At 42.8% G+C, this 27,280-nt stretch overlaps 1 protein-coding gene across 1 annotated transcript in view; it reads right to left on the bottom strand.

Moving 5' to 3' along the window:
- NDFIP1 (Nedd4 family interacting protein 1) overlaps positions 1 to 18,897 on the bottom strand; it is a 79,669-nt gene extending 60,772 nt beyond the window's left edge. Inside the window, exon 1 of the mRNA XM_063087662.1 lies at positions 18,780 to 18,897. Coding sequence (XP_062943732.1) covers positions 18,780 to 18,897 — 118 coding nt within the window. The remainder of the gene's footprint in view (positions 1 to 18,779) is intronic.
- Positions 18,898 to 27,280: the final 8,383 nt, after the last annotated feature.

Raw genomic sequence — 27,280 nt, 5'->3', positions numbered from 1 at the left:
GAGAACACATCTAAAAATACATCTGTCCCCAGCTCTCCCAGAAGAGTCTTGTAACCTAAAAATTTCATTCCCTTCTTCCTTCCAAAACACAGACTTCACCACCTGGGAGGTGGCCCTTCCTTCCCAACCCAGCAGCTGCCTAGGAATATGTCTTCTTCCCTCCTGGAGACTAGACTTGTTTTGGGGGGAAGGGAGAAAAGTGTCTCACGCCAGGCAGAAAAGACTTCTCATACGAACTTTGGCAAAAATTTCTTTCTCTAAAACAGAATGACTTCAAGGAAAAGGGTGTGGGTCTAGTCTTTTACCTCCTGAAGATCAAGTAAAAGGGACAATGTATGTCAAAGTACCTTGTAAACTGCTAATACCAGGAACTATCACATGCCTCTGCATGTATTCCCTACATCTTCAAAATTGCAGCAAGTGGAAGGGAAATTTCTCTAGTGATACTTCTGGTGACACAGATTTTCCAGCCACAGAAACCCCGGGGAGTTTTCTTGGCCTGGCCTTTCCGCGGGTAACTGCTTTGTGCTGAGATGAGATGAGAACCATTGCAGAAAGGCCTGAGGCTAGGCTCATGCCAGCTAAAACTGAATTTCCAGCAAGCTGACAGAATTGGGGAGATGAGGAAACAGTCTTATTCAGCCATGGGAGGACCTCTCAATTGATTCTGCAGCTATGTTGACCTGGAGGTGGTCTTAATACAAGACTGCTGCTAGCTTCTTGCCAGGGCCATGTGATGCTTGAGCTCAGTGTAACACCTTGTCATGTTAGAGTTTTTTTTTTCAGTTTTTATTTTATCACATATTTATTCTTTTGACAAATAGATATTTAATTCTTAAACCATAGGCAGCTTTCTCTGTTTAAAAAACTCCATTTTCTGCCCACATAGAGTTTGAAGGTAAACAGGTTTTGTTTAAATACGAAAAGTTAAGATGGTCTATTTCCATTGCATCCACTCCCTGCTACCCTCCTTGCCCCCAACCATAAGCCAGAGGTCACTTTTGGGATATTTTCTGGGGACCACTGTGTTCCTGAAAAGTACTAATTTTTATAGCATTTTTAACACCACTGTATTATTACAGTATTTATTGGGAACTTGTGTGCATAGATCCATGATAGATTCTGAGGGAAAATAAAAGCAATCACAACATAACACATGTTAAGAGGAAGGAGCATACGATGTGCTGTCTGTGCTTTCGGTGCTTATAATCACACACTCAAGTGGGGTGAATACATGAAATGTTAATGCCAAAACCAGGAAGGGAAAGTGCATGTGCTTTGTGCTACCTATCCCGCTTCTCATGCCCACAGCTTGTATCAGCAATTCATCACAGACTCCCACTGAGGTCAGATGCAGCTAGGGATCTTCCGCAACACAGGTCTCTGAGTAGTCACTGCCAGTTGTCTGGAGTTGGCAGATAAAATACAACCAACCCAGCCACCTCCTCTTTCCATCCACATATTTTTGACCAAGTTCAACAGAAGTTCAGGAAAGAAAGAAATGGCCATATGTGCTGAAGTGGCTTGGAAAGATGGCAGAAAGATGGCAGAGGGAAGGGCCACTTTACCTGGATCCCAAAGGCTTGATCACTGTGATAGTTAATTTTTGGTGTCAACTTGAGTGGATTAGGGAATGCCTAGAAAACTAGTAAAGCTTTACTTCTGGGTGTGTCTGTGAGGTTGTTTCCAGAGGAAATTGGTGTGTGAGTCAGTGGTCTGAGAGGGGAAGATCTACCTTCAGTGTGGGTGGATGTCATCCGATTGGCTGGGTGCTCAGATAGAACAACAGAAGGAGAGAAAAGGACCTCCTCTCTCTGTGTCCTGGGGCTGGGACACTCTCCTCCACCTGCCCTTGGACATCAGAACTTCAGGAGCTCCAGTCTTGGAATTGCAGGACTTATACCAGCAGCCCCCAGGTTCTCAGGCCCTTAGCCTTGGACTGAGAATTAAATGATCAGCTTCCTGGGTTCTGAGACTTTTGGAGTTAGACTAAGCCATGCCACCAGCATTCCAGGGTTTCTAGCTTGCAGACGGCCTGTTGTGGGACTTCTCAGCCTCCATAATTGTGTGAGACAATTCCCCTAATAAATCCCTTCTCATCTGTATCTGTATCTTTATCTATCTCCTACTAGTTCTGTCTCTCTGGAGAACCCTAACTAATATAATCACATTTGGGGGTAGTGGGTAAATAGAGAAGAGGAGGGAAGAAGAGAGAGCTCAATAGCCTGCCATGACCTGTCAGTAGTTAGGGAAAGAGAGTAGCCTACCCAGAGAGGGTGCTTTAAAAGGACATATTACTTTGCTCTTTTATTTTAAATAGTTTTTATTACACGAGTTTTAGGGCCATCATAAACAGCTGTTCACACTGTTCATGTGCAAAAGTACCCACCTAAAGGGGCAAAAGGGAGATACATTAAAGCTTGCACAGCAGCAGCCAGACCTTTCACCCTGGTGTGGGGCTACATCCCCTGGAAGAAAGGGTGCCTTTTCCTAATCTGCAAACAGTCTCCAGATGAGCTAGCAGTGGTCCTACAAGTAATTAATATTTATTATAGAAAAATTAGAATAACAGCTAATTATAAAGAAAAAGACAATAAAATTGTTCTGAAATTCCATTATTAAAATATAACAGCTACCCCAGTTAGCTCAGTTGGTTAGAGCACAGCCTTGTATCACCAAGGTCAAGAGTTTGGTCCCCTTACTGGCCAACTGCCAAAAAAAAAAAAATCTATACACACACACACACACACACACACACACACACATAAGAAACATATGTGTGTGTGTGTGTGTGTGTGTATAAACACTTTTAATATTTTTAAGGTTTTTTTTACCTCCAGACATTTTTTATGCATATACAGAATTTTTGTTTAAAAATAGGATCATGCTTTGATTTGTATTGGAACTTAATTTTTATCACTTCCTTGCAATATACTATAAGCCCTTTACAGTGATTAGTAAATATACTTTGGCATGACATTTAAAATATTTATATAATATTCTGCTTGTGAATGTACAATAACTTATCCCTTATTGGTGGATACTTAGGATTTTTTTTTGATTTTTTATTATAAATAAAGCTGAGGTAAACATCCTTATATATACATTTTTGTCTGTCTCTGATCATTTCCTTAAAATGAATATCTTTTGTTCATTTTAAAGAAACATGAAATTACTCTTTCTCAGGGATAGCCTTTTTAGATTCTTTATCTACATGGCTAAAATTCCCTCCAGAGAGATTGTATTGATTCAAGTTCCCACCGATAGGGCAATACAAGTGCTCACTTTCCCAAACCCTTGCCAATATTTGGTATTGCCAAATGAAAAAAAATCTTTGCTAATCTAATACACACACATATACACACAAATATATTTGTATCTTTTCATTTGCTATCTTTGTTAATTGCCTATTTTTATTGAAACATTTGTATCTTATAATTAATCTTTAATCTATAAGCATTCTTCAAATGCTAGAGATATTACCCTTTGTTTATTGCAAATATTTTTTACAGTTTATCCTTTGTCTTTGAGTCCATTGGTCATAGTAGTATTTGCTGTACTAAAGTTTTTTGCATTTTTAAAATCATAGTCAAATTTATGTCTTTTTTTTTTTAATGGCTTCTGGCTTTAGTTTAAGAAGGTCTTCCTCTTTGCCAATATCATAAAAACATTCACCTATATTCTAGTACTTTTATGGCTTTCTTTTTTACATGGATATATTTGATCAAATTGCAGTTTATTTGGGGGTAAGGAATGTGGTAGTAATCCAGCATTTTAAAAATTTATTTTATTAAAAAAATTGTTTTGGCAGCTGGCCAGTACAGGAATATGAACCCTTGACCTTGGTGTTATAACACCAACCTCTAACCAACTGAGCTGACTGGCCAACCCTAGCATTTTGGAAAACAGTTAGCTATATTCCATACCACTTTTTGAATAACCATTTTAAAAGTCTCCTTTATCATAAACAAAATCTCCTTAGGTACTTCTGCTTATTTCTGGATCCTTGATTCTTTTTCTCTCATCAGTCCATGTTTATTGGGAGTCCTCTTTTTTAGAAAACTCAAAACACAAAAACCTCAACATACAAATTAGATAAACTAAAGAAATGGGATCCTTCAGGCTACAGATAGCAAGCTGCCCTAACTGTCCTTGAAATGATTTGATTTTTAATTTTTTTTTCCTTAATTTATTTTGTTTTTAGTGGCTGGTTGGTATGGAGATTCCAACCTGTGACCTTGGTGTAATAAGGCTGCACTCTAACCAACTGAACTAACCAGACAGCTCAATTTCTTAAAAGCTTAACTTTTTACACATGCTTCCGTAAAACAACTTCAATGAGATATGATTCACATATCATACAATTCACCCATTTAAAATGTACAATTCAGTGGCTTTCAGTATATTCACAGTTGTTCAACCATGATCAATTTTAGAACTGTTAAAGAAAAAACAGCAGATCCAAAATGGAGTCACTCATACTAGGCTTCCACATCACCAAACCAAAACCTAAGTTGTTTGCTTGTAAGATCTGACTTTCTGAGAAATCAGGAGAGAAATTATAGCCAAATCCTATTATGCCAACAAGATTTCCTTTATACCCCTATCCTAAAGAAAGTAATCTTGAAATGACCAGCCTGCTATTTGTTCATAGTTCCTGCTTTCCTCCACTTTTTTCTTCCCATAAAACTCACCCACCCCATCTAGCTCTTCAGAGCTTCTTTTTTTTTTTAGACTGGATGCTGCCCAGTTCATGAATTGCTAATAAAAGCCAATTATATCTTTGAAACTAAATCTGTTGAAATATTGTTGTTTGACAGAACATTTCCATCACCTCACAAAGAAAGCCTGTTCCCATTAACAGTTACTCCTCATTTCGTCTCAACCTCACCAGCTGCTGGCAACCACTAATCAAGTGTCTTTATGGATTTGCCTATTCTGTACATTTCATATAAGCCAAGTCATACAATATGTGGCCTTTTGTGTCTGGCTTCTTTCACTTAGCATGTTTTCAAAGTTTATTTATAGTATAACATATATCCACACTTAATTTCTTTCTTTTTTTTAATCGAGGTAAGATTTTATATAACATGAAATCAATCATTTTAAAATGTACAATTCAGTGGCATTTAGCACTTTCATTATGTTGTGTAATCATCACCTCTATCTAGTTTCAAAACATATGCATCACCCCAAAAGGAAATCCCATACTCATTAAGCAATCAATCCCCAGTCCTCCCCTCCAGCCCTGGCAACCACTACTCAAATTTCAGTCTCTATGGATTTGCCTGTTCTTTTTATGTAAATGGAATCATACAATATGTGACCTTCTGTGACTGACTTCTTTCACTTAGCATAATGTTTTCAAAGTTCACCCATATTATCATGCATCCATACTTCACTTATTTTTATTGTTAAATATTCCATTGTATGAATATACCACATTTTGTTTATCCATTCATCAGTTGATGGACATTTTGGTTATTTCCACTTTTGCCTATTATGAATAATGCTCTATGAACATTCATGTACAACTTTTTGTGTGGACTATATACTTCTTTTAAAAGAAACATTATCTTTTGCCTAAAGTCATATACTTCTTTGCAATGCCAGTCTTCTGAGCCATCTTTTCAGGATGATTAAAAAGTTTATTTTTGCACAGCCTTGTTTCCTTAAAACCAAATATAATTTCACTTGTGAAAGCCTTAATCCTGTCAGCCTATTTTAATTTGACCCACCATTAAGAAAGTAAATTAAGAAATTTAAGAAATTACTAAAAAAAACTACAATCTGGTGAAGGTCATGATGAGATGAGTACTCAAAAGGACCCAATGATGATGATGGAAGTGGTGTTGAAGGAACTTCTTTCATTTATTTTATGTACTTGAGGTTCAATTTTTAAACTAAAATAAACATCTAATAGGTTTTGTCTATGAATCCTGCCATTAATAGGACTACCACAGGTAAGGTTCAATGAAATCAAAGAAACAAAACATGAGACAGAGTATTTTAATGGACCCCCACTGGACTCTAAGTTCTTGAGAACAAGGATTGCATCTTATTTGTGGCAGGGTGGACAGTGCACCACAAATATACTGTATTTGTATAACAAAAGAGTGAGGGAAGCTGTTTCCTGATCAGATTTTCTAGACTTTGCCTCCCCCACTGTGGGAAAATAGCCTAAGTGATTCATTTTCAAGAATAGCTTATCAAGGGTTGCTTGACTAATTTGTGGTGTGATGACCCCTGAAAGTACTTTCCTGAGGGTGACTTCTCAAGATGGCAGCTGGTCACCTTGTTCTCTTTACTTCCTGGTTCTTCTTCCTCCTCAGGACTTTTGGTGGGCCTGTTTCAGGGGGTTGTCCTAAGCCCACCTCTTTCCACCAGAGGGAAAGGGACAATAAATGCCTTATAAGGAAGTAATAAAACTAAGGTGACATTTGGGAAGATTGTGCATCCCATAGTACTCAGCCATTGAGGAACTGGGGGAGGGGCTTGTGCACTAGGGAATAAATTGCTCAGTGTAACCGTTTCAGGTATGCCTGGTTCACCAGACACTTGATCTTGCAAGACTGCCGTTAAAGTCTCGCTTCGCTGGATCTCTTGTTTCCATGTCTATCCTTTGGCATTGGACAGGTGAGGGCATTTCTTACATCCACCCTATTGTTTACTCTCCCAGCCCCCCAGCCCCAGCCACACCCAATTCTAAGGGACAAGAAGGGCAGATTTTGAAGTCACAATTTATCTAAGGTAGGTGTAGTTGGAAGTTTGTGTTTATCACTGTGGGGAAGACAGGGGGTTAGCATCAACAATAGAAAACCTAATGACCTAATGATCATGTTTGGTCGTGTCTGCCCAATCTGGCAATTTTGGAAGATGAGTAATTTCTTCATACTCTGGAGTTGGTGCTGAGAAGCAAAAAAAAAAAAAAAGAAAAGAAAAGTGTTTTAATACTGAATCAAAATGATATGCCCAAGTCCCAAAGGTGGCTGTGGAAGTCTCTAACCCTCCTCCAAAGGCTCCCTGACCCCTCAGTGTCATCTAATTGAGGCTCTGGGAGAAACAGAATAAGCAGATGGGTCAGTGCTGCTATTTTAGGTGCCTGGTCCAGTTAGTCAAGGCCAGCAACAGACCTTGGGCTGGTGCAAGGAGCACCTTTATGGACCAGACAGCCACATTCCCTGTCAGACCCACTGAAGACAAACTCAAGGGAGCTCCACAAAGCCCCTTTAGGGAAAAGGCCTCTTTGCCCCTCGTTGGTTAAACCTTGGCAGACATGCCAGGCCAGAGATGGCATATTCTGACTGTAAGTGCCAGAAAATTCCCACAGTGCCCTGACAGACTCTCTCCCACTGGAAGTGGCATTTTCGGACCTGCCTGTGCTGGCTCCCTTGTATCACTTGGTAATTGGTTCAGATGTCACCTTCTCAGAGGGGCTTTCTCTTGCGCTTTACAAAGACCATGAGATCCGAAAGGCTAAATGGCCAAGCCAGGCCAGCATGACACAGCCCCCTAGCTCTGTCTCCTTCTTAGCCACAGAGCACACTACAGTGACATGTGATAGTGGTAGGACCACCACCTAAAAGGGGGTTGGTGGTCCTTTTGATTAGTTGGTACTCAGTTTTTATCTGTTTTTAGCTCCTATTCTGATGAAACAATTGCGATTGTCACCCTGTCCCAGAGCAAATAGAACTGTGGCTTATGTTTTGCAGTATTGGCTACTAATTTCATGCACTGTTAGGTTTTGTGTTCGCTCATGTTTCCATTAGAACTTGCTTCCCCCTCTGGGATGTTGGAATATTGTGAGGAGCACATGGTGATGTGTTGGCATACTGGACTAGGGGAGGCTGGAATTGGCTTGGGAGAAGTTGTCCTTTGGTGACTCTCACACACACTAAGCTTGCTCTCCAGATGAGGGAAATAGACTCTTACTCCACTCTCCACTGTCACACCCAAGACAGCCGAGGCCACCTATGACAGCTAAGCCCAAAATGGCCTCTGGGTTCTTCACAACACAGCACTCCAGGCAGCGACCACCAATTGAGTTTAATTGGCACTATTTGGCAGTCCAACCTGATTTATTACAATAATCAAAAAAGAAAAGATAAATCTGTTCCCCAAACTGGATTCAGTTACACTGCTGCTCAGATCTTTTGCATCTCTGGGAGCCCTGTATATACAGTTGTATTTATGAATTTCTCCTAACATCAAAAAAAGTGAGAGAATCTCTTGTTCTTTCAATGAAAAAGAAAATCTCTCTGAAAATATCTTTTAAAAATAAATTTTAACATTTTATAAGCACGGAGAATGTAGGGGGTTGAATATGTACCTCTAAAACTCACTGAAGCTCGAATTGTGTCCCCCAAGTTTCATATATTAGAAGCTTAATCCCCACTGTAACTATTGAGGGTGGGAAATCCTATTATGGTAATTGAAAGGTGGAGCCTTGAAGAGGTGATTGGATTGTAGGACCGTCCAGTAGTGAATGGATTAATAATGGTCAGGGGCGTGGTTCTGAGGGCTTTAAAAGGAGAGCGAATGAGGAAGTTGCCCTCTTGCTCTCTTTGCTCTCTCTGCTCCACCACTTCACAATATGAAACCCTGCCATCACTGTCACCACCACCAAGACCCTCCCTGGACTTTAGACTTCCCAGCCTCAGAAACTGTAAGCAATAAATTTTGTTTTCTTTATAAAATACCCAGTTATGTATTTTGATATAAGCAACAAAAACAGACAAATACACAGAAGTAGAGAAAAGAAAATGTTAAATGGCCCACATTCTCATTGGCCAAATCAATCCTGTCAATATTAGATAATAATTACGACATTATGATAGTAATATGTTTTATATACAATTACAAATTTTAAACATGAAAGTAAAATGACAATGATAACTTCCATTCCTGCCCTTCCTAATAGTAACTACTATTAACTATTAATAATTTTTTATGGGTTCTTCCAGAAAAAGTGTATGGATGCATGTATTCTTTTTAACATTTTACTAGAAAGCAGTGGGGAAGGAAGCATGCTCTACAAAATGTTCTGCATCTTGGCTTTTTTCTTCGTACTAAATAATACATCTTGGCATTCATTCCTAGTCCACCTTTATTCACTCATTCACACAGTTTTTCAACATATGGATGTGCCATAATTTACTTAATCAGTACCCTGTTAATGCTAAAACATCTTTTAAAGGCTTCAGTGGACCCCTTGACCCACTTGAAATGCTATTCATCAGTAAGGGAGGAATGACCCGTATTTCACTTATTCACTCAAAATCCGGCAGCTTCATTGGTTAGAGCACAGCCTTGCAACATCAAGGTCAAGGGTTCAGTTCCCTGCACCCACCAGCCACCAAAAAAAAAAAAAATCCTGCAGCTTCAAAGATTATTCAGCTTGGTCCACAATATCTGACAAATACAGCTACAAAGCAGAGCATCAGTAGAGCCAGGCCTGCCTAGCACACAAGAAACATTGTATAAGTATTTGATACACAAATATAATCCTAACAAATGTTTATTGAATCCTACAATGTGCCAGGCACTGTACTAGATGCTGGGTCTACAGCAGTGAACAAGACAGACAGCATTACTGCTCTTGTGGCACTTTCATTTCAGAAACGGTAGGAGGAGATAAACAGTAAGTATGAATAAACAAAAAAATGTTATCAAAATAAAATATGATGATATGATAGAAACACAGGGAACTCCTTGTGTAGGGTATACCAGGAAGACATCTTGAAGGTTGTGATGTCTGACAACTCTTGGCACAAATGACTCTGTCCAATTCCATCACCCTCTTTCCTCCTTCACCCTCTGCCACTCCAAGAGACTTGACCAAACTCTATCTAGCATGACATCTATTTGCCCAAGACCATATCCCTGGTATAAGAACCCAAATGCCCCAAGGGATCACACCGAGGAATGTAAGAACCCAAATGCCCCAAGGGATCACACCCTGATCCAATCAGCCTTCCCTAAAAGCCCTATATATATGTGTGTATGCTGCCTAATAAAGGAGCTCTCTCCGGTGGATCGTCAACTGGTGTCGACTCGCCCTTTCATTTGGTGCTGAAACCCGGGACGGAGCTTCTCTCAAGCAGCGACACTTTTCGGATCGCAGCGGCAACATCTTCCAAGTCGCCCCTCAGGGCTCCCTCGAGCTGTAACACTTTTCGAATCACAGCGGCAGCACTTTCCAAGTCGCCCCTCGGGAGCTCCATCCCGCCAGGACCGGCCTCCCTTCCACCGCTCACCACTGACGGTCCACCCTCGTCCATTCTTTTCGGCGCTGGCTCCTTCCACTCACCACCAGCTCATCATTAGGTAAGCCCCCTTTCCTAAAGGGCACTGGCCCTTTTCAGGCTACCACAGGGAGTCTAAATCGTCCGGTAGCCCCTAACGCCCATACCCCACCCCACCACGGTCTTCACGACCACCATAAATACCCAAACTATAACAGGTTCCAAAGCCCCGGTAAACTTTTACTTTCATTTTTGGAGGTTAAAAGCCCCATTCTGTTCTCTCCTTCACCCTCCTGTCCACCACTCTCTTCTCTCCACTTCCCGGGTCAGGGACCCGACCAGAAAATCCTGGCGCTAGGTTCCTTCAGGCACCGGGCTTTTGCCCTAGAGAAGTGGAGGTCTGAGTGACGACCCACACCTCCCTTCTCTCCTCCTGGTTCATACCTGAACCTGCCGGGACTGACGTGACCTACTGGGGACGCCCTCTAGGATCCCGCCTTTCCCAACCGGCCGAAGGATCTGTCCTATCACTAAATCTCTGTCCGATTTCTGTCTAAATTCCCATTAAGAGACCAGAATGGGCACTTCCTCCTCCTCCCTAGAGGACTCTCCACTTCAATGCCTTCTGAAAAATCTCACCAACCTTTCCTCTAGATAATCAGAACACATGGCCCCCTGAGGGCACACTAGATCCTAACATTCTACGATACCTCTTTAACTACTGCCAGCGCCTAAAAAATGGAAGGAGATCCCCTACATCGAGGCTTTTCGCCTCTTGGCTCAGAACCCCGCCCTCTGCTCCTCCTGTGCTCCCTCTCAAGTCCTTTTAGCCTGTAAACCCTCTTCACAGTCACCCCTCGATTCTTCCACCTTCGACCCTGCTGATGAACCCCCACCCTACCGACCTCCTCCTCCCCCAGTGCCTCCGGCGTCCGCTCCTCCTCCCCCATCATCCGCGTCACCTTCTGCACCTCCTGCGCCATCCACTCTCCTGTCTTTACCCTCACCTACCCCTGACCCACTAAGCCCCCCTTTCACCCGTTCCCAAGGACCTCCCCCCACCCCTTTAACAATCGCCCCACTACGTGAGGTAGCTGGAGCTGAAGGAGTAGTTAGGGTCCATGTTCCCTTTTCCCTAGCTGACCTTACAGAATTAGAAGAAAGACTAGGCTCTTTCTCTACCGACCCTACCACCTACATTAAAGAATTCCAATGGATCCTGCAGGCCTACAGCCTCACACATCATGACATCTTCATGCTCCTAGCCAATACCCTCCTCCCCGAGGAACGCCGCAGGGTCTGGGATACAGCCCAAACCCATGCCACTGACACCCATCGTACCAATCCGAATCACCCGCCAGGCCCCCAAGCAGTCCCAGAATAGGAACCTAATTGGGATTATAACACAGCCCAGGGAATCCAGGCTCGAGACCGTTTTGCCTCTTGCTTAATAATTGGCCTCAAAAAATCGGCTCGCAAGGTCGTCAATTTCCAAAAAATTCAAGAAATTGTCCAAAAAAAGGAGGAAACTCCCTCCGAGTTCCTCAATAGATTAACTCAGGCCTTTCAACAATACACTAACTTAGACCCCAACTCAGAAGATGGCCGGCATGTCCTTATGACCTATTTCCTGGCCCAATCCTACCCCGACATTAAAACTAAACTTAAAAAATTAGAGCAGGGTCCTGCAACCCCTCAGACTGAAATCCTGTCAGTGGCCTTCAAGATTTTTCATAATCGGGAGGAGGAAAAAGAACGTCAAAAACAAAAGGCCGACCACGCCAACTTACAGATGTTGGCCCGGCTTATCAAACCCCCTGGGCGCCCTCCCACAGCCTCCACCTCTAAGCCTCCACCTGGAGCCTGCTTTAAATGTGGGAGGGAAGGACATTGGGCCAAGGCTTGCCCCACCCCCAGGCCACCCACCACTCCTTGTCCAAAATGCAAAAAGAAGGGACATTGGGGATCTGATTGCCCCCTCGCCCGAAGGGGTGAGGGACCAACTGCCCCACAGTCCCCCGAACCGTGGACACCACCTATGGTGGGCCTCGCTGAGGAGGACTGACGGAGCCTTGGGCCCTTCCCGACCATCTCTATAACAAAGCAAGAGCCCAGGGTATCCATGGTTGTGGACAGCCACCCAATATCTTTCCTCCCGGACACTGGAGCCACCTTTTCGGTCTTAAGGGAATGTAAAGGCCCCACCACCTCCAGCAGCTCTCCTATAGTTGGGGTAAGAGGTAAACAAATCTTTCCCCCAAAAACCCCTCTTAACCTGCTGCCTTCAAGGCACTCAATCCGTTTTCTCCCATTCCTTTCTAGTCATGCTCCATTACTTTGCCCCTGTCCTCTTCCTCTTCCCCCGTTTCCTTCCTCCTAGCACTAGTTCAAGCCCAAGATCCTACTAATTCCACCCCTCCAAAGAAGTCCTTACCCATCTTAACGCACCCTGTTAACCCCACAGTTTGGGACACTGCCAGCCCCGCTCTGGCCCAGTGTTCCCCTGTACACATAAAACTAAAAGACCCCTCCAAATATATTTGTCAGGCTCAGTATCCATTAACCACAACAGCCCTCCTCAGGTTAAGCCCCATCATTCAGGATTAAAAAAAGGGGTATCTCCGTCCCACTCGCTCCCCTTTCAATACTCCCATACTCGCTGTACTCATTTCTCGGTTCTGGACTTAAAAGATGCTTTCTTTTCCATACCCCTGGAAACCGATACTCAAAACATTTTTGCCTTCACATGGACTGACCCCCACTCCCGTCACTACAGGCCCTTCTAACAGCCCCTGCACTTCATCTCCCTGATCTAACTAAACCCTTTTTCCTCTATGTTCATGAAAATACGGGACAAGCTCTGGGTGTTCTAGGACAGAATTATGGCCCCTCTTTTGCCCCCGTAGCATACCTATCAAAACAATTGTACCCCACTGTACAAGGCTGGGCACCCTGTTTAAGAGCCCTGGCAGCGGGGCAGTTACTGCATACGGAGGCATCCAAATTAACATTTGGGGCACCTCTCACCATTCTCTCACCACATCACCTAAAAGACCTCCTTACCTATAAGGCTCTCCAATCCCTCCCACCTTCCAGAATCCTAACCCTCCTATCCTTGTTTCTGGAAAATCCTACCCTATCCTTCACTACCTGCCTACCCCTAAATCCAGTTACCCTACTGCCTATACCAGATTCCCCCAACACCCCTTTGCACAGCTGCGTAGAAAGCCTTCAGAATTTCATACCTTACCGCTCTTCTATCACTGAGGGACCCCTGTCTCACGCTGATCTCACATGGTTCACGGATGGGTCCTCATTCAGGGAAGGAAACACTCATTACTCAGGTTATGCCATAGTCTCCCTTGATTCGGTTATAGAAGCCCAACCTTTACCCAAGGGTACTACCAACCAGCAGGCTGAACTTATCGCCGCCACGCGAGCCTGCGTTCTAGCCGAAGGAAGAACTCTTAACTTATACACTGACTCCAAATATGTCTTTCATATACTTCTCTCTCATGCCGTCATATGGAAAGAACGCGGTCTGCTTAACACCAAGGGTAACACAATCACCAACTCAGCTTTAATCTCCACATTAATTGAGGCATCCCATTTACCTTGTAAATTAGGAGTCATTCATTGCAGAGCCCACCAGAGGGACGATTCCCCAATCACTCGCGGGAATTGTAAGGCTGACCTCGGGGCACGCACTGCAGCACGGCACCCACAGACACAAAACCAACTTCCCATTCTTCCATACGGCTCCCAAGGTTCACAGACACCCTCTCAGCCTCAATCGCCTAATGATGACCTGTTTCACTCTAGCCCCCAAGCTTTATCCCAGTTTTTACAAGCCTTCTTCTCAATCACCCCATCTGACAAAGCCCTCTTGCAAAAAATTTCCTCCTCATGCACAATCTGCCAGCGTACCAATCCTAACACCCCTCTCAAACCTGGGCCATACCCCTCCCACCAGGCCAGAGGTCTCACACCTGTGGCCGACTGGCAAGTCGATTTTACGCACATGCCTTCTGTCCGGCGCCTCAAATACCTCTTGGTGTTTGTTGATACCTTTTCAGGATGGGTAGAGGCATTCCCATCATCCAATAAAAAGGCCTCCACCGTAGACAATGGACCTGAATTTACCGCCCAGATAATACAAAAACTCTCCCAGTCACTCTCTCTCCCCTGGCACCTACATTGCCCTTACCGACCTCAGGCATTTGGAAAGGTAGAGAGAACCCTACTAACTAAATTGTCTCTGGAATTACACCTTGATTGGGTCCGTCTTCTACCTCTCGCTCTACTCAAGACCAGAGCTCTCCCAAAAAAGCCCTACAATCTTTCCCCTTTTGAAGTCATGTATGGTAGGCCCCTCCTACCCCCGGAGATCACAGCAACTGAAGGACCCATACCACCCACCATGGCCTTACCCTTGCTCTCCCACCTTCGCACTGAATTATGGAAGTACCAGGACTGGCTACTTCCAGATCCGTCACTTTCCAAAAATAATCTTTCACTCAGCCTAGGCCAATTAGTCCCCGGAACCCAAAACCCCCCTAACCCCTAAGTGGGAAGGCCCACGTCCTGTCATCCTTGGCCTTCTCCTGTTCTTTTCATTTCAACCAGGGAGCTTTCAGGCCCCTCTGCTAGCTCCTCAGGGTCACCCATTTACACCTGGCAACAGATCTCTCATGCGACCGCTCCTGGCGGCCGTCCCCTTAAACGCTTCCCTTCCTCAACCATTTATAACCACACCTTCGCCCCACCAGGCTCTTTCTTCTGGTGCAATGGAACCCTCTCTACCTCCATCCTGTCCAATCTTACTGTCCCATGCCTTCTCGTCACCATCGTCCCTCAACTCACTCTGTACTCCAATTCAGAACTGTTCTATCTTCTTCACCCACCCTCAAGACAAAAAAGGGCCGCCTTCCTCCCAATCATGGTTGGTATTTCCCTAACAACATCAGTGGTCGGAGCCGGCCTGTCGGGAGGAGCCTTAGGACACAGTTTATGGGAGGTCAAAGACATAAATGCTAAACTTGAAGGGGCTCTGACCTCCACTGCCAAATCTCTTTCCTCTCTACAGAGACAAATTACCTCTTTAGCTCAGGTCACCCTCCAAAACCGTAGAGCACTAGACCTCCTCACCGCAGAAAAAGGAGGTACTTGCATCTTCCTTGGGGAAGAATGCTGTTATTATATCAATGAATCCGGTCTAGTAGAAACAAACATCATCAAACTCACCGACTTAGCTTCCAGCCTACGAACCACATCCAGTTCTAACCCCTTTTCTTCTTTTATCTTAAACCCTATCCTAACTTGGATTTGGCCCATTTTGGGACCTCTAATCATTATCCTCATAACCTGCCTTTTCTTGCCCTGCATCATTAGGTTTCTTCAAACCCAAGTGGGAAAAATCTCTAATCAGGCCTTTAACCAGCTTTTGCTTAGAAACTACCAGCTTCTAGGTACTGATGAACCCCCCCGCCTCATCTCGTGAGCGCCTCAGCCGATGCTGAAGAGACACCACCTTACAGAGGAAACGCATTCCTACACGCCCTTGCCACCTACGCCTGTCTGCTCCCTCCAGTCTCCACTACGAACAATGGAACCGGTGCATATTCGACTTGTGGCTTTGAAATTACTTGTTTCTCCACCCTCCTTTGGGGTTTCATAATGGGTATTTATGTACCTTCCTCCCTTTGCCCCCCCCACAACACCCCAGTTCAGCAGGAAGTAGCTCGATGACTTCAATGTCCCCTTTCCTAAAACAAGAAAAAGGGAGGAATGTAAGAACCCAAATGCCCCAAGGGATCACACCGAGGAATGTAAGAACATAAATGCCCCAAGGGATCACACCCTGATCCAATCAGCCTTCCCTAAAAGCCCTATATATGTGTGTGTGTGCTGCCTAATAAGCGAGCTCTCTCTGATGGATCGATGGATCGTCAACTGGTGTTGACTCATCCTTTCACCTGGGATGACCCTAGCCCTCCTTAAAGTGCCTGCCTGAGAAAGCTCAACACTGCCAAAAGAATATACTGTTTTTCTAGTCAAGACCTGACTATATGCCCCTGACCTCCCTTTTCTTAAAGTATTTACTTTAGAAAGCTGGCAATTATAAATCCTTACCCTGCCTCTTTAACATGTAAACCTTCTATCACTCAGAAATACATCCTCCAGGACATGGGAACTATCTCTTTGAAATGCAAACATCCACGGAGATAGCTCTCCTATGTCCTAGTTCCTGTTGGAGGGTAAGAGACTAACTTCAGTGGGTGCCTTGCTCCAATTTGCAAAATTACCTCCTGTCCTAAAGATATGAGAAATTTGTTTCTCCTCTACATAAGCACCAATTAACAAATCCAGATAACCTAATCATGTAGACCAAACCTCTTATAGTCATTTAGTACCTCTCCTTTAGCACACCCCAGAATTTAAAAGGCCTCCCACCTTTTGTTTTGGTGGAGTTGAGCTCAGTTTACACTGAAGTCTCTCTCCCCTGCTGCAGAATAAAAATCTATCTTATCACCTTTAACAAGTGTCTCACTCTGTTTCTCTTTAACACATTGTAGGTAAGATTTGATTTATAAGAAGGGACAGGCTGGCCACTTAGCTCACTTCATTAGAGTGTGGTGCTGATAACACCAAGGTCAAAGGATCAGATCCCTGTACCGGCCAGCTGTCAAAAAAGGGAAGGAAGGGCGGGCCCGTGGCTCACTCGGGAGAGTGCGGAGCTGATAACACCAAGGCCCCGGGTTCGGATCCCATATAGGGATGGCCACTTCGCTCACTGGCTGAGCGTGGTGCTGACAACACCAAGTCAAGGGTTAAGATCCCCTTACCGGTCATCTTTTTTAAAAAAAAAAAAAAAAAGAAGAGAACAACTCTGCAAAGATCTGGAGGAAGAACATGGCAGGCAGAGGGAGTCTCATCAAAGGCCCTAAAATAATTATGAGTTGGGAGCTATGAAGAAATAGCCTCTTTCAAATCACCAAAGGTTTGCATTTGCAACCACAGACAATGCATGTATAGGGGAAATCCAAATTTTGTGTGGCCTGAAACTTATACAATATGGAGGATTCTCATTAAGAAAAAGAATACAAGATTACAGGGCTGGCTGGTTAGCTCAGCTGGTTACAGTGTAGTATTGCAACACCAAGGTCCAGGATTTAGAGCCCCATTCTATCGGCTGCCAAAAAAAAAAAAAAAAAAAGAATACAAAATTAGAAATATAAAATGGGACTTTGTAAGAGGACTTTGCAAGTGAGTAGCCCTGAAGCTTCAACTTCATGAACTTCATGGGAAATCTATTCCTGTTAAGACCTGAGCTGATAGGGAAAAGGTAGATATGAAACACAAGTTATTCAGACTCTTTTGGTAGCCGGAAACCCATTTGAATTAGACTGAGTGAAAAAAAATGACATCTGTAATAAGGATCCAGGGTATCTCACAGGACTCAAAGATGAGAATTTAGCTGGGCCAAATACATATTACAACCAGAGACTCAAACACCGGCAGGACTCCCCATCTTTCATCTCCACCTCTCTAAACCTTCCATGTGTTTCATTCTTTGTCTTTGTAGATCCACTTGATCTGCTTTTCTTACCCGTGGGGCAGAAAACCATGGGCACCTAGAGCATTCCAGTTTACATGTTATTGCACCAATCACCAGTTTCTAGTTCAAATTCCCAGGGAGAATTCTGATTGACAGGCTTGAGTCATGTGTCCACTTTCGGGTCAAAAAACAGTACTATGGCAATTAGGAGGCCACTCAACCCTGGGATCAGGACAAAGGCAATCCCCTGAAAAGGAGAAATCATTTTTCTCTAAGGAGCAAACCTAAGAGGTGTCTGCCTCACCTGTTAGTCTCTGACTGTAGATCAGCTGTGTCCAAAAGAAATACAGTGCAAGCCACAAAGGTGAGCCAGATATGTCATTTTCAATTTTCTAACACCCAGCTGCCCAAACAAAAAATAAACGAATAAATAAATAAATAAAAATTTCCAGCAGACACATTTAAGTACAAAAAAACAGGTGAGATTAATTTTAATAATGTATTTATTTAGCCCAACATATACAAAATATTATTTAACATGCACTCGATGCAAAACTGAGATATTTTACATTCTTTTTTACATGCTGTCTTCAAAATCCAGTGTATTATACTTAGAGCATATCTCAATTTGGACGAGCCAGATTTCAAGTGCTCAGTAGCCACATGTGGCTGGTGCCTACCATAATGGACATGCTGTGAAAGGACGAGTCTACACCAGTTGACGATCCACCTGAGAGAGCTCGTTTATTAGGCGGCACACACACATATATATAGGGCTTTTAGGGAAGGCTGATTGGTTTAAAATACAATCCCTACTCAGCATACGGCATGGGGTTTGGGGGGAGCTGATTGGTGTGTGATTCGCGCGGGCGGGAAGGAGAATACGGAAGAGAAGGGCAACCAGCGCCATGATGGGGTGTGGCCGAGAAGGGCTTATGTGATCCGGGTGTGATCCCTTGGGGCATTTGGGTCCCTACATGTTGGTCTAGATTTCTTGGCTGAGATCTGGTTAATGCTGCTACTTGGGTGCATCATAGCAGGCTCAGGTCTGTAGTCATCAAACACAATAATTCTCTTGCCCGACGCAGTTGTCATTATTGCGCATCTGCTCTTGGGCTCAGATAAACGTGCAGGATTAATCATCATTGGCTTTCACAGAGCACACAGCAGAAGCATACTTGCTGCCAAATTGCAATTACAGAGTTCTTTCTTTGATGGACTCAGAGTTAATGTCTTTGTACTCCCTTTATTTCAGAAATGAAATTACAGCCACTCACACACACACACAAAAGGCTCACAGAAACCTGCAGTTCCATCAGCAGATTGTTCAGGCTGGGTAGCAAGGTCATTAGATTGGTTTTATATGGAGACCATAAAGCATCAGGAAAACAGATAAATGCCAAAATACTGGCTGCTCAGCTGCACTTCAGCTCAGCCTCCCAAAGGTAATAAACACATTTCTCTGAAGTGTGTCTGCTTTCTCTTCAATTTGCTGTATCCGGGTAAATAAGTTCTACAAGGCATACTCCTTTCTCCTTTCATGTGTATATATGTATGTATGTATACACATACACACATACATGCACATATGTATAATTTTCCCCTCAAGTTTGTCAACAGGGATGTGCAGGTACAGGTCAGACCTTCCCCATCTCACTGTGAAAGGCTTGTTTCTATTCTGTCAAAAGATTTTTCAGGTGAGTTTTGTTGAAAAGGCTAGACGTTTTCTGGTTTAGAAGTCTCTTGTTTTTCCTTCTGGTGGTAATTTGTAACAGTTGCCTAATAATTTGATGCTATACACACTATACATTGAGCACTTATTATGTGCCAGCATCATGCCAAGTTACCTGTCATTTAATTCTTGCAACAGTGTCATAAGTAAGTATTAACACCTCCGTTTTACAGAGAAGGAAACTGAGGTTCGAGAAAGATTAAGTGACTTGCCCAAAGTCACACGGTACTAAGCAACCAAATCAAGATTTGAACCCAAGTTGCCTGACTCCAAAGCCTGAATTGCTGAAGTCTGCATGCAGTTTGGGATAATTTCTGAAATATAAGGCCATCAAGCCTTGCTTCAAAAGGCCAGCACTTCCACCAGCGGCTTCTTGGGGCAGGGTGTCTGAGAAGAGAGGATAGCGGGAATGAGGTCAGCCGAGAGCAGGTTGGAAGGCAGCAAAATGGGGCTCCTCTCGTGTCAGAAGGACAGATGTACAGTGCCTGGGGAGGAAGGAAGTTGACCAGTCCTCTCATGGAAGGACTAGGTTCCAGTTCACAGCCATTGTGAGCCAGCTCTGACCTCACTCGGCAGCCTTGAACAAGCCACCTGGCTTTCAGTAATGTAGAGAAAACGGCTTTGCCGTGCCTCCCCGAGGGCCTATTTAGATTAGTAGTTAATGGTTATACACTGGTTTGAATAGGTACTGGGCCCAGTAAAATTTCTACCCAGGCCTTATTAGCCCAGAACTGAGCCCCTGTTGATTATAAACATTAAAAGAAGATCAAGCCCCTTTCTATTTTGTTGCTTTAATTGAGCCATTTGGCAGTACTAGACCAAACAAGAAAATAATAGCATGCCCACATTAATCAGCCAACCTGACTCTGAGAGACAACACTGGTAATGTTCTTAGGATCTGAATTTAATCACGCAGAGGACAGTCATTACATAAATGTTTGTCGAATGACTAAATGCAAGAATTTGATGTTTACTCAAACACCTACTATGTGTCAGACCATGGATTAAGACTATCAGGCAGTAAAAGCCATCTCTCTGATGTCAATATTTTGCATGGATATTGGAAATGTTATTATGTACTCTGAATATGGGTTTCTTCATCAACCAGCACACAAGCAGCGATAAATCCTATTATCAATTACCAAACAATCCTGCCTGATAGCAAACTACCAGACGATTCCTCACAGCAAAGAGAAATTGACACTCTGACAACAGTTCTCTTGGCTGGATGACCCTGGAAGTTAGAAACCTCTATTTGCCAAATACAGGGGTAAATAACAGAGTTTCAGGAGTTATTCTGATAACAAATATAAATAGAAAAGTTATGCAGAATATTTTCTTTTTTAAAAAAATTTTTATAAAGAAAATGAAATTATTGCTTACAGTTTCTGAGGCTGGGAATTCCGAAGTCCATCTGGTGGTGGCAACAGTGACCAAGGGTCTCACATTGCAAGATGGTGGAAGCAGAGAGAGCAGAGAGAGAATATTTTCATTTTTAAAGGACCATATCTACTCAAATTTTCACGAGTTAAGATTAAGTAAGTTCCCAGTTAAAGGTGAAAGTCAAATCTCAATCACATACCATTGCCTCAACTCTTACCAATTTGGAAAAATGTGAAATGTACAGGTTTCCATAGAAATAACTAGGCAATTGTCTAGCTGATTTCAAAAATGGCTAGACCCTATTAGTCATTTAAGCCTTAACCTCATGTGAGATAAACACAAGAGCAGTCATTGCCATGCTATAGTATTTTCTCAAACCATAATTTATTCATTCATTCTTGTATTCATTCAACTAAAATAAATTGAGGGCCTACTATATGCCAGGCACTGTTCTAGGCATCAATGAAGCATGAACAAAACAAAGATCACCTGCCCTCCTAGAATTTACATTTTAGCAACTACTTTCAATTCACCCACAGAACCAACAGAAATCAGTACTGTTCAACAAGAGAACTGAGCAGGCTTCAGTTTGTAGCTTAACAAAATGAAACAGCCTTTTAAGCTAGTATTCAGGTTTTCTTATGGTGATTCATTCTCTCTGCAAATATTTACAGAGTAACTACAAGGCTATTTGGAACAAGGCAAATATGTGTGAAGATGGATCTCATGCTTCCATGGAGCTCACTGTTTAGATGGAAATGTAGAGGAGGAAAAAGCCTTTTCCTTCCACCCTTCTAAGTTCAATGGCTGAGGCCCCTGAATCAAACTGATAAAATGCAGATTAACAAGAGAAAAATAAAGAGAAGTGTATTAACATACGCTTTGCACATACACGTGGGAGACTCAGTGATGAGTAATTCAAAGGGATGGTTAGACTTGGTGTTATGTAGCATCTTAACAAACGAACAATAAATTTAAAGTGACAAGACAAAGGAAAATGACTTAGAGTTTCTAGGACAGCCAGTGGTGGGAAGGTAAATATATGGGGGAAACTAATGGAAGATAAGAGCTAGTTAGTAAGGTTTGCTACATAGATTCCTCTAGTGCCTTCTCTGGACTGATAAGGATTTAGAGTTGTCTCTGGTGATTAACTCCTGTACTTCCTGGTGGTGGGGTGGGGGACACCTTTACAAATTAATGTTCTGTTTTTAGGCAAATAGGGTGTCTGTATTAGTCTGTTTCTCTTGCTTGTAACATAAATACCCAAAACTGGGTGATTTATAAAGAAAACAGAATTTATCGCTTACAGTTTCTGAGGCTGGGAAGTCTATAGTGCAGGGAACACATCTGGTAAGGGTCTTGGTAGTGGCGACAGCGACCCAGGGGCCTCACATGGCAGAAACGGTGGAGTAGAGAGAGAGACTTTCCTGTGCTTTCCTTATAAAGCCCTTAGAACCACACCCTTGACCACTGTTATTAATCCATTCACTATGGCATGGTCCTACAATCTAATCACCTCTTAAGGCCCCACCTTTCAATTACCATAATAGGATTTCCCACCGCCAACAGTTATAGTGGGAATTAAGCCTCTAATATATGTTCTTTGGGGGACACAATTTAATCAATCCACAGCAGTGTCTTAGTCTGTTTTGTGTTGCTATAACAGAGTACTTAAGACTGGCTAATTTATAATGAACCAAAACTTACTGCTCTCAGTTCTGGAGGCTAGGAAGTCCAATATCAAGATGCCAGCATCTGACAAGGGCCTTCTTGCTGCATTATCACATGGTGAAAGGTGAGAGGGAGAGAGAGAGAGCAAGAGAGGGCTGAACTTGCCCTTTTATAAGGGTTCCAATCCCACACATGAGGGTGAACCCCTCATGGACTAATCACCTTTCTTTTTTGAAGCTGGCCAGGATGGGGATCTGAACCCATGACCTTGGGATTATAAGGCTGTGTTCTAACCATCTGAGATAACTGGCCAACCCCTAATAAACTCGTAAGGGCCCTACCTCTTAACACTGTTAGAATAGCAATTAAATTTCAACATGAGTATTGGAGGGGACATACATTCAAACCACAGCATAGGGGGAAGGCAGAGAGCTTTTCTTATATCTATTTCTCAGATGCTCTCAGTTCAAAATAATCCTTAGGCCAAAGTGGTACATTTTGGGGTATCATATTCTGCTACCTCTCAGAAACTGAGCAAAGTGGATAGAAAGCTGTGAAAACTTGGAGAAGAAAGTTCAGCTGCATGGAGGAAGTAACGGGCTGGGGTTTGAGTTGGGATTTGAAGGATGAGTATGATTTGCACATGGAAAATGAGAGGAGGGCAGGGCATATTAGGAGGACAGTCTATAATTGATCAAAAGTAACTGATCTTATTTTCTAATATGTGTGTAAAACAAGGTTATGAAAGCAAAGACTTTAACCTTGCTTTAAAACTTCTTTATCCAAATGAAGTTTTAGAGCAGCTGTTGTCTTCAATTCAACCAAACACTCAAGGCCAACCTACACTAAAAAGTCAAAAGAGTAGAAAATTGGTTTCATCTCACATGCTAGAAGTACCGTGTTGCAAATAATTCTGAGGCTTTATTAAGGTTCAGCATAAAAGGGTCTGTGACTGATTAGTCATGTCTGCCACAGGCGCAGGATGTGGTGGTTGGTCTATTCACCATCCTTGGGTTAAGGTCAGATATCTGAATTGCCCGGTGAGGAATGCCCTGTAACAGTGGTTTTCAGACTTTTAGCTGCACAACCCTTTGTTCATATGCAATCTTACTCAGAATCCCAGTCTGTTAAAGAGTGGAACTGTCCTCCTTGAAGCAGGAAATTGAGGTGTCTAGCGTCTCCCCCACTTGCCTTCCTCTTCACTCACCATAGGGCACCCAGAGTACTGCCTGAGAAAACGCTGCTTTATGAGATTGTTGCTTTCCACGTGACAAGAAGAACAACATGGGATAATTTGTTTGTTCGTATTAAATTCCACAACAGTGGTGGTAATCACCATTATACAGATGCAGAAATAGAGGTCCCGGAGAGGTTAAGTGCTAAGCCCCAGGTTCACCACAGGTGGTTAGGGGTGAAGGCAAGACCTGGATGCCAGGTCTCCCTCTTACTTGGGCTGGGATGCCACTAGTGTCTAGCTCTGCAGCTCCGCCAGAATTGTTGCCGTGGGGCTGAACACCGGGGACTTCCGAAGAAGGGAGGTGAGTTTGGGTTGAAATAAATGCAAGGAAGAAGGGGATAGTGCTAACCCTCTGTCTGAAATTCTGTCTGACTTTGCCTTCACCTATGGATCATTTCCAACAAGCTCCTTTGTCAGTGACGCATTAAAGGTCTGAGGTCCTGAGCAGCTCCAGGCTCCAGTAAAGGCTCAAGTTTCCTCCTCGCTCCTGCGACTTGCCAGAGCTGCTGCGACAACCTGAGTGTGACCCCTCCTTCTCTTTCCTCCACAGTTTCTAAGGGGAGCCTGTCATCTCTGCCTGGACTGGAACATGGGCTGTTGCTGCAAAGGGCTGACATGGGCAGAAGGTGGTCACAGTGAGTCCACAGGTAAGGTGTTTGTAAATTTCAAAGCACTTTTCTAATCTCACCAAACCCACTGCCTATCATCACCACCACCACGTCTACCTAGACCATTGTGGCAGACTCTCACCTCTTCTCTCCTTATCCACTCTGGCCTTTCTACAAGCCCTTCCATCTTCTGCACTGCAGGCAGGGACCTTTCAATAATGCAAATATAATCGGGTCACTCTCTTGCTTAAAACCCTTCAAGAGCTTCTCATTGTCCTTAGCACCCAGTTGGAAGAGCACTTACTTGTAAAAAAGTGTGTGTACATGTGTGTGCATACACATATACTGTTTAAAAGGAGGGTGCTTTATGATATTTAAACTGAAATGTGGGGGCTGGCCCGTGGCTCACTCGGGAGAGTGTGGTGCTGATAACACCAAGTTAAGGGTTAAGACCCCCTTACCAGTCATCTTTAAAACTAACTAACTAACTAACTAACTAATAAATAAATAAATAAATAAACTGAAATGTGACATTGGCACAGGCTCCATTTGATACACAGCAGGGTGTATTTATTTATTCATGTATATTTATTTAGGTCCTGGCTTGTTCACAAAGGAATTGGAGTGAGTGGGTATATAATATTGTGTTTCCTAGGCAGGCAATAACAGAAAGCTTTCTCAACTACATTTTGGAATCAATCTTGTGGTAGAGTGTAAAATAATAAATTAGTGTCCCATTATTCTAAAAATCCTGAAAGGAAACTATGAGGTGCCTGCAGAAGTGTTTTGTTACAGCATAAAGATGATTTCTGGGTCACTGAAAGGGCATTCCAACATGCTTCAGGAGAAACTGAGTCACTCTAAGACAGCAGCCCTGTGTGTCAATATCATTCAAGCAGTGGCCTGCAGGCCTCTAAGTCACTGTGGCCTTCCCCATTCATGTCTCTCACAATTTAGAAAAGGGCCCTTTCTGATAGTTTTTCCCTGGTAAACCTATTTTTTTTTTAAAAGTTATTTATTTTAAATTAGGTAACAGCAAAATATTTTAAAATTTCAAAAATTATTTTAGGTATAAGAGTTCCCGAAATAAAGGCTCCTTCCCACCATGTCTTTCAGCCACTCTCTAGCCCTCTCCAGAAGTGATTGCTGTTACTAGTTTCTAGAAATACAAGGGGTCTTCAAAGAGTTCATGGAAAATGCATATTATGAAAAAATTATTCATGAATTGCAAAATGTTTTTTCACCAAAATAAACTCATACTAACTTGTTATAACATGTCTGAACCGGATCTAGTTTGAAGCACTAAGAAGGATAAGACATCTGTTTGAAAAGAGTCCTTATCAGAACAACATGAATTCTGCTAAAAACAAATGTCAGATTTATGGTAAGCTTGGGCAGAAAAATGGTGAAACCATTGATGCTTTATGAACAGTTTATAGAGACAATGCTGCAAAGAAATCAGCAGTTAACAAATGAATAACTTGTATTAGGAAGGGACAAGAAAACGTTGAAGATGAAGCCCACAGCAGCAGACCGTGCACATCAATTTTCAAGGAAAAAATTAATCTTGTTCATGCCCTAATTGGAGAGGACTGATGACTAAGAGCAGAAACAACAGCCAACACCATAGACTTCACAATTGGTTCAGTTTACACAATTCTGACTAAAAAATTAAAGTTGTACAAACTTTCCTCTGATGGGTGCCAAAACTTGTGCCCAGATCACTTGCAGACAATAGCAGAGCTTTTGATGGAAATTTTAAACAAGTGGGATCAAGATACTGAAGCATTTCTTTGAAGAATTGTAATAGTAGATAAAACACGGCTTTACAAGTACGATCCTGAAGACAAAGCACAATCAAAGTCATGGATACCAAGAGGTGGAAGTGGTCCAGTCAAAGCAAAAGCAGACCAGTTAAGAGCAAAGGTCATGGCAACAATTTTCATAGGATGCTCAAGGCATTTTGCTTGTTGACTCTCTGGAGAGCCAAGGAACAATAACATCTGCTTATTCTGAGACTGTTTTGAGAAAGTTAGCCAGAGCTTTAGCAGAAAAATGCCCAGGAAATCTACACCAGAGAGTCCTTCTCCACTATGACAATGCTCCTGTTTATTCCTCTCATCAAACAAGGGCAATTTTGTGAGGATTTCAATAGGAAATCATTAGACATCCACCTTATTTATATTCCCGATTTGGCTCCTCCTGACTTCTTTTTGTTTCCTAATCTTAAAAATGTGTGTGTGTGTGTGTGTGTGTGTGTGTGTGTGTATACATTTTAGATTTTTTATTTCTATTTCTTTTATTTTATTTTTTACATTCTAAGATGTTGTTGCAAAGGGGTAGGAGGGGAGCAGGGGTGCCCAAAGCTGGCTCCTCAGCTGGCCTGGTTTCCGATGGTGAGGGGGCGGCCACCCTCTGCTATGGCTCAGGATCCCAAGGGCTTCTGGAGGCAGCTGCTTCATTGTTACTAGCCTGGTTGCCCATGGTGGGGGATATGGCTGAGGCCTGTGGGACCACCCCACAGCTCAGGAGCCTGGTGGCTTCTCTTAAAAAAATATTTAAAGGGCACCCATTTTTCTTCAGTCAATAATATAAGAAAGACTGCATTGACATGGTTAAATTCTCAGGACCCTCAGTTCTTTAAAGATGGACTAAATGGCTGGTACATCACTAACAAAATTGTCTTTCAGTTGATGGAGCTTATGTTGAGAAATAAAGTTTATATTTTTATTTTTAACTTTTAATTCCATTTTCCCACAAACTCTTTAAAGTCCTCTCATAGTCTATGCATACACATGCTTGTATGCTCATGGTTTTTATTTTTACTCAGATAGTGGAATTCTATTC

The sequence above is a fragment of the Cynocephalus volans genome, chromosome 2 (assembly GCF_027409185.1).
Source record: "Cynocephalus volans isolate mCynVol1 chromosome 2, mCynVol1.pri, whole genome shotgun sequence".
Taxonomy (NCBI): Eukaryota; Metazoa; Chordata; class Mammalia; order Dermoptera; family Cynocephalidae; genus Cynocephalus; species Cynocephalus volans.
Note: the sequence above shows the minus strand (reverse complement) of the source record. Positions and strands in the feature narration are given on the sequence as shown.